Here is an 8,497-nt window from a genome sequence, read left to right as displayed (position 1 = left end):
GCTGCGGCCGGGGTCGGCCGAGGACTGGCCTGAGTGGCTGGTGGCGTCCTGCTGGTCACGGGCAGCCCTCAGGCAGACGGCCGACCCTGCCACTGGCAGCAATGGGTACGGGGACGTGTTCTCTCTTTGCTGACAACTTGTGCCCTCTGATTTCTCAGCGAACCCTCCTCCATCTCCCCATCAGCCTCTGCCTCCGTGTAGACCGGACTGCCTTTCACACTAACCCTCTACCACTGGCAGCCTCCAGCCCCACTGGTCCATCTGTCCCGACCTTATCATACCCACCCTCCCCCTCGCAATTCAGCAGACACCCCACCAGAGCCTCCCCACTCACTAACCTCCTCTACCCTGCTCATCACTACCCCCCACACCCCGCACCCCCATTCCTCACTCTGGAATGAAGGGGCGGTCTCCATCTCAGTCTTGAACCTGAGGGGTACAACGTACAGTTTATACCCCACATTGCTGGCGATAGGAACCCCTCCTGCCCTGTAATCACTGACCATCCTGTAATCACTGTCCACTCTGTAACCACTGACCGTCCTGTAATCACTGACCGTCCTGTAATCACTGTCCACTTTGTAAACACTGTCCACTCTGTAATCACCGTCCGCTCTGTAATCACTGGCCACCCTGTAATCACTGTCCACCCTGTAATCACTGTCCACTCTGTAATCACCGTCCGTTCTGTAATCACTGACCACCCTGTAATCAGTGTCCACTCTGTAACCACTGACCACCCTGTAATCACTGACCACCCTGTAATCAGTGTCCACTCTGTAACCACTGACCACCCTGTAATCACTGACCACCCTGTAATCAGTGTCCACCTTGTAAACACTGTCCACTCTGTAATCATCGTCCGCTCTGTAATCACCGACCACCCTGTAATCACTGTCCACCCTGTAATCAGTGTCCACTCTGTAATCACCGACCACCCTGTAATCACTATCCACCCTGTAATCAGTGTCCACTCTGTAATCACCGTCCGCTCTGTAATCAGTGTCCACTCTGTAATCACCGACCACCCTGTAATCACTGTCCAACCTGTAATCAGTGTCCACTCTGTAATCACTGACCGCCCTGTAATCACTGTCCACCCTGTAACCACTGACCGCCCTGTAATCACTGACTGTCCTGTAATCACTGTCCACCCTGTAATCACTGTCCACCCTGTAATCAGTGTCCACTCTGTAATCACCGTCCGCTCTGTAATCACCGACCACCCTGTAATCACTGTCCACCCTGTAACCACTGACCGCCCTGTAATCACTGACCGTCCTGTAATCACTGTCCACCCTGTAATCACTGACCCCCCCCTGTAATCACTGTCCACCCTGTAACCACTGTCCACCCTGTAACCACTGACCGCCCTGTAACCACTGACCGCCCTGTAATCACTGACCGCCCTGTAATCACTGTCCACCCTGTAATCACTGTCTGCTCTGTAATCACTGTCCACCCTGTAACCACTGACCGCCCTGTAATCACTGTCCGCCCTGTATCACTGACCGCCCTGTAACCACTGACTGCCCTGTAATCACTGACCGCCCTGTAATCACTGACCGCCCTGTAACCACTGTCCGCCCTGTAATCACTGACCGCCCTGTAATCATTGACCGCCCTGTAACCACTGTCTGCCCTGTATCACTGACCGCCCTGTAACCACTGTCCGCCCTGTATCACTGACCGCCCTGTAATCACTGTCCGCCCTGTATCACTGACCATCCTGTAACCACTGTCCACCCTGTAACCACTGACCGCCCTGTAATCACTGACCGCCCTGTAATCACTGTCCACCCTGTAACCACTGACCGCCCTGTAATCACTGACCGCCCTGTAACCACTGTCCGCCCTGTATCACTGACCATCCTGTAACCACTGTCTGCCCTGTATCACTGACCGCCCTGTAATCACTGTCCACCCTGTAACCACTGACCGCCCTGTAATCACTGACCGCCCTGTAACCACTGTCCGCCCTGTATCACTGACCGCCCTGTAACCACTGTCCACCCTGTAATCACTGACCGCCCTGTAATCACTGTCTGCTCTGTAACCACTGACCATCCTGTAACCACTGTCCGCCCTGTAACCACTGTCCGCCCTGTATCACTGTCCACCCTGTAATCACTGACCGCCCTGTAATCACTGTCCACCCTGTAATCACTGTCTGCTCTGTAATCACTGTCCACCCTGTAACCACTGACCGCCCTGTATCACTGACCATCCTGTAATCACTGACCGACCTGTAATCACTGTCCGCCCTGTATCACTGACCACCCTGTAACCACCGACTGCCCTGTAATCACTGACCGCCCTATCACTGACCGCCCTGTATCACTGACCATCCTGTAATCACTGACCGTCCTGTAATCACTGTCCGCCCTGTATCACTGACCACCCTGTAACCACTGACCGCCCTGTAATCACTGACCGCCCTGTAACCACTGTCCGCCCTGTAATCACTGTCCGCCCTGTATCACTGACCGCTCTGTAATCACTGACCGCCCTGTAATCACTGACCGCCCTGTAACCACTGTCCGCCCTGTATCACTGACCGCCCTGTAACCACTGTCCGCCCTGTATCACTGACCGCCCTGTAATCACTGTCCACCCTGTAACCACTGACCGCCCTGTAATCACTGACCGCCCTGTAACCACTGTCCGCCCTGTATCACTGACCATCCTGTAACCACTGTCTGCCCTGTATCACTGACCGCCCTGTAATCACTGTCCACCCTGTAACCACTGACCGCCCTGTAATCACTGTCTGCTCTGTAACCACTGACCATCCTGAAACCACTGTCCGCCCTGTAACCACTGTCTGCCCTGTATCACTGACCGCCCTGTAATCACTGTCCACCCTGTAACCACTGACCGCCCTGTATCACTGACCGCCCTGTAACCACTGTCCGCCCTGTATCACTGACCGCCCTGTAACCACTGTCCACCCTGTAATCACTGACCGCCCTGTAATCACTGTCTGCTCTGTAACCACTGACCATCCTGTAACCACTGTCCGCCCTGTAACCACTGTCCGCCCTGTATCACTGTCCACCCTGTAATCACTGACCGCCCTGTAATCACTGTCCACCCTGTAATCACTGTCTGCTCTGTAATCACTGTCCACCCTGTAACCACTGACCGCCCTGTAATCACTGTCCGCCCTGTATCACTGACCGCCCTGTAACCACTGACCGCCCTGTAATCACTGACCGTCCTGTAATCACTGTCCACCCTGTAATCACTGACCCCCCCTGTAATCACTGTCCACCCTGTAACCACTGTTCACCCTGTAACCACTGACCGCCCTGTAACCACTGACCGCCCTGTAATCACTGTCCACCCTGTAATCACTGACCGCCCTGTAATCACTGTCCGCTCTGTAATCACTGACCATCCTGTAACCACTGTCCGCCCTGCTGAGCACACACCTCAGCTCACACTGCCTGCCGAGACAGCGAAGGTGAGCTGGGATAGGATGTGGTCAATGAGAGACCGGCTGGGATTATCCCCGTCACCCCTCAGGGCCGGGAATTGCCAGCAAATTATCCATACAGGCTGCTTGCTGAATGGTTCCGGGTGGATTAAATTATTTGCTGATCAGAGGGAGAGGATGAAAGGGAAATGACGAAAGGGAGGGGAGGGAAGGAGAGAGGGAGACACCAGCGGGAAAATGTGAGGGAGGAGGGTAGAGGGAGAGAGAATGGTTGAGGCGATGAGAGGGCCCGAGTGACGGAGAGAGTGGGAGGAGCCAGAGTGACCAGGGGAGAGTTTGAGAAGGGTAAAGTAAAAGTGCCAGAGAGGGAAAGAGCTGCAGGCGAGGAGTGGCAGTGAGCGTAGGCCTCTCCTAGACTGTTTCCTGTCTTTTCAGAGTTTATCGGGTGGCTGATCTGATATCGGTATTATCTCCTATCAGATTCCTTCTTGTTCAGCACTTCGCCTCTTCCACCTATCCCCTGCCAGCTTCTTACCCCACATCACCTAGTCTCACCTATCAGCAGCCAGCTTGTACTCCCCCTCCACACATCTTCTTATTCCAGCTTCTTCTCCCTTCCCTTCCTTTTCAGTCCTGAAGTCGGGTCACGGCGCGAAACGTCGACTGTCTATTCCTCTCCGTAGATGCTGCCTGGCCTGCTGAGTTCCTCCAGCATCTGCAGAACCTCTTGTGTTTATGATATTTTTGTTGAGCGTGAAGCCTGGTAGCGAAGGCTTCAGACCCTCAGCAAGCAATGCAATTGGTTCATTATTGTCACGTGACAGGGATACAGCGAAAAGCTTTTGTTTCCGCCACTTACACAGATCAATCCACTGAGGAATTAACCGGGAACACAGAGTGACCAATCTTGTGTTACAGTTACAGAGACAGGCTTAATATCACCAGTACGTGGCGTGAAATTTGTTGTCCTCGTGGTAGCAGTACAATACAATACATATTGATAGAGAAAAATCATGAATTGCAGTGTGTTTATATATTAAATGGTTAAATTAAATGGGCAGTGCAAAAATTGAAATTAAAAAGTAGAGAGGCAGTGTTCATGGTTCAATGTCCATTCAGAAATCTGATGACGGGGATGTGAACATCCCTCCACTGAGGACATTTATAGCAGCGGGTGCAGAAAGAAGGCGTGGAAGATCATCAGGGACATCTGTCACCCCAACCATAAACTGTTTCAGCTGCTCCCGTCAGGCAAACAGTACCACAGCATTAAAGCCAGGACCAACAGGCTACGGGACAGCTTCTCTCTACCAGCTATTAGACTTAGAAATTCACGTCTGAACATTGCGAAAGATTTTTACCCCCTCACGTTGTTAGATTTTAAATAAATTCTGTCTAATTATCTATTCTAAGAAGCTGTTCCTGAATCACTGAGTGGGTGCCTTCAGGCTTCTGTACCTCCTCCCTGATGGTAGCAATGAGAAGAGGGTGACGGGGTCCTGGGTGACGAGGGGACCTTTTTGAGGCATCTCTCCTTGAAGATGTCCTGGATACTCCAGAGGTCAGTGGCCAAGATGCAGCAGATAAGCTGCCAAGGGGCACAGAGATGTAGATTGAGATTATTGCACTAGGTCTTTCCAAGAGCCTGATAGCAGCCGGGTAGAAGCTATCCTTGAACTGCTGACAGGAGAGGTCAGCTCTGGTCTTCTCTCCATGGGGGTGGGGGGGGGGGGGAGACACTCCCTTTCCATTAGTTTCCTGGTTTATTCCTCAAGGTGTCAGTGTAATGGATTCCTGAGTGACCTGTGTGATTGGTCTCTCTTTCAGCTGGTTAACTGGAGCACCAGTGCCGACATGCGCCATATAACGAAGAACGTGAAGAACCAAGAGGCCATCCGGCAGAGCCAACCGGTGGAGGTCAGATATGACATCAAGTACTACGGCAGCTACTACAGCCGAGGACACCTGAACCCCAACAGCTACCAGGGCAGCTACACCAGCCGCAGTGCCACCTACACCCTCACCAACACCGTGCCCCAGACACAGGCCTTCAACAGCGGCGCCTGGGCCCGCCAGGAGCGGGCCACGGCCCAGCTCCTCCAGCAGCAGTGCGCCAACGTGGCGGTGCACCTGGTGACGGGCGCCGTGCCCTACCGCCACGACGTGTGGATCCCCGGGCCGAAGGAGCAGAGAGAGGCCGTCCCGCAGCTCGTCTGGTCGGCTTACTGCTGTGCCGGGGGGAAGAGCGGAGCTGCTTTGGCCCACAACGATGGGAAGGAGCCAGCCGACCTGGCAGAGGGGCTGGAGGCTCTCCAGCCTGGCGAGGTGCGGGTCCTGGGGGTGGAGGAGTTAGAGTGGGCACTGCAGCAGAGGTTGCACCCTGACAAAGAGGTGAAGATCTTCCCGGCGGGCTGCTATTAAACCCCCGGTCCTGGCATGGCCTGAAAGCACCCAGCCACTTCTCACAGACCAGTACAAGCCCTTCGGCCTGTTAGCTCCATGCCGACCACAAAGCCAAACCAAGCTCGCTTCTGCTTGTACAGGGTCAATATCCCTCCACGATCTGCCTGTTCAAGTGCCTCTTAACTGCCACAATCCTATCTGCTTCCCCCCACAACCTCAGCAGTGTTTTTCAGCCATCTACTAGCTTCTGTTCTTGAAAAGCAAGATTCACCCCATTTTTAGTCCAAGTCACTTTAAATGTACCTCACACAATCGAGGTCCCAAAACCAGTCTCTGGGAAAACTCACATCCTCTCCCTCGGATGCCCGCTGAACACCCTCAGTCCACTCAGCCTGTGAGTCGGAGTGAACACCCTCACTCCACACACCCTGTGACTTGAAGTGAACACCCTCACTCCACACACCCTGTGAGTCAGAGTGAACACCCTCACTCCACACAGCCTGTGAGTCAAAGTGAACACCCTCAGTCCTCACACCCTGTGAGTCGGAGTGAACACCCTCGCTCCACACACCCTGTGAGTCAGAGTGAACACCCTCACTCCACACACCCTGTGAGTCGGAGTGAACACCCTCACTCCACACACCCTGTGAGTCAGAGTGAACACCCTCACTCCACACAGCCTGTGAGTCGGAGTGAACACCCTCACTCCACACACCCTGTGAGTCAGAGTGAACACCCTCACTCCACACAGCCTGTGACTCGAAGTGAACACCCTCACTCCACACACCCTGTGACTTGAAGTGAACACCCTCAGTCCTCACACCCTGTGAGTCGGAGTGAACACCCTCAGTCCTCACACCCTGTGAGTCGGAGTGAACACCCTCGCTCCACACACCCTGTGAGTCAGAGTGAACACCCTCACTCCACACACCCTGTGAGTCGGAGTGAACACCCTCACTCCACACACCCTGTGAGTCAGAGTGAACACCCTCAGTCCTCACACCCTGTGAGTCGGAGTGAACACCCTCGCTCCACACACCCTGTGAGTCAGAGTGAACACCCTCACTCCACACACCCTGTGAGTCGGAGTGAACACCCTCACTCCACACACCCTGTGAGTCAGAGTGAACACCCTCACTCCTCCCACCCTGTGAGTCGGAGTGAACACCCTCGCTCCACACACCCTGTGAGTCGGAGTGAACACCCTCAGTCCTCACACCCTGTGAGTCGGAGTGAACACCCTCGCTCCACACACCCTGTGAGTCAGAGTGAACACCCTCACTCCACACACCCTGTGAGTCGGAGTGAACACCCTCACTCCACACACCCTGTGAGTCAGAGTGAACACCCTCACTCCTCCCACCCTGTGAGTCGGAGTGAACACCCTCAGTCCTCACACCCTGTGAGTCGGAGTGAACACCCTCGCTCCACACACCCTGTGAGTCGGAGTGAACACCCTCACTCCACACACCCTGTGAGTCGGAGTGAACACCCTCACTCCACACACCCTGTGAGTCAGAGTGAACACCCTCACTCCTCCCACCCTGTGAGTCGGAGTGAACACCCTCACTCCACACACCCTGTGAGTCGGAGTGAACACCCTCACTCCACACACCCTGTGAGTCAGAGTGAACACCCTCACTCCTCCCACCCTGTGAGTCGGAGTGAACACCCTCGCTCCACACACCCTGTGAGTCAGAGTGAACACCCTCACTCCACACACCCTGTGAGTCGGAGTGAACACCCTCACTCCACACACCCTGTGAGTCAGAGTGAACACCCTCACTCCTCCCACCCTGTGAGTCGGAGTGAACACCCTCGCTCCACACACCCTGTGAGTCAGAGTGAACACCCTCACTCCACACACCCTGTGAGTCGGAGTGAACACCCTCACTCCACACACCCTGTGAGTCAGAGTGAACACCCTCACTCCTCCCACCCTGTGAGTCGGAGTGAACACCCTCACTCCACACACCCTGTGAGTCGGAGTGAACACCCTCACTCCACACACACTGTGAGTCAGAGTGAACACCCTCACTCCTCCCACCCTGTGAGTCGGAGTGAACACCCTCACTCCACACGGCCCTGTTGTTGCTCGTTTCAACGTTGCAGCAGCTCTGAGACTGTCCACTGATGTGCTGCTCAGTGGCACGGCCAACTGGGCCCCAGTGACCCCGATTCAATCCTGGTCATGGTTGCTGGCAACGTGGAGTCTGCTCGTTCTCCCCATAGGATCAAATAGGATTTGAGTAAATGTTAGCATGGACGAGATGGGCCGATAGGCCTGTGCCTGTACTGTACGACTCTATGATTCGCCAGGTTGGGTGACATTCGTAATGACATCTATATTGTAATTCTAATGTTTTAACTTGCTCTGCCAATATTTCTCCAATGCTTCAATAAATAAACTTGCACCAATAATTCAGCTGCGAACTGATCATTTACAGTATGTCCTTACTGAGCTTATTATAATGTTTACATCCTCCATCTCCATGTCCTTCCCGAACTGGAATTTGCCCACGTTGGTCACAGACCACTGTGTACTTCCAACTTCAAAGCTGACTGTTGGAAGTAGATTGATTAGCGGAGTATGTATGCAGTACCTGTGGTGAACTACGTATTCCTGTCTGGACACGCCCCCCCCCCACCCACTGA

At 54.1% G+C, this 8,497-nt stretch overlaps 1 protein-coding gene across 1 annotated transcript in view; it reads left to right on the top strand.

Annotated features, from left to right (window-relative positions):
- LOC140730141 (uncharacterized) overlaps positions 1–8,263 on the top strand; it is a 12,818-nt gene extending 4,555 nt beyond the window's left edge. Inside the window, exon 3 of the mRNA XM_073050273.1 lies at positions 5,267–8,263. Coding sequence (XP_072906374.1) covers positions 5,267–5,860 — 594 coding nt within the window. The 3' untranslated portion in view covers positions 5,861–8,263. The remainder of the gene's footprint in view (positions 1–5,266) is intronic.
- Positions 8,264–8,497: the final 234 nt, after the last annotated feature.

Source organism: Hemitrygon akajei, chromosome 7, assembly GCF_048418815.1.
Source record: "Hemitrygon akajei chromosome 7, sHemAka1.3, whole genome shotgun sequence".
Lineage (NCBI taxonomy): Eukaryota > Metazoa > Chordata > Chondrichthyes > Myliobatiformes > Dasyatidae > Hemitrygon > Hemitrygon akajei.
The sequence above is the reverse complement of the archived record's forward strand: the minus strand, read 5'-3'. Positions and strand labels throughout refer to the sequence as shown.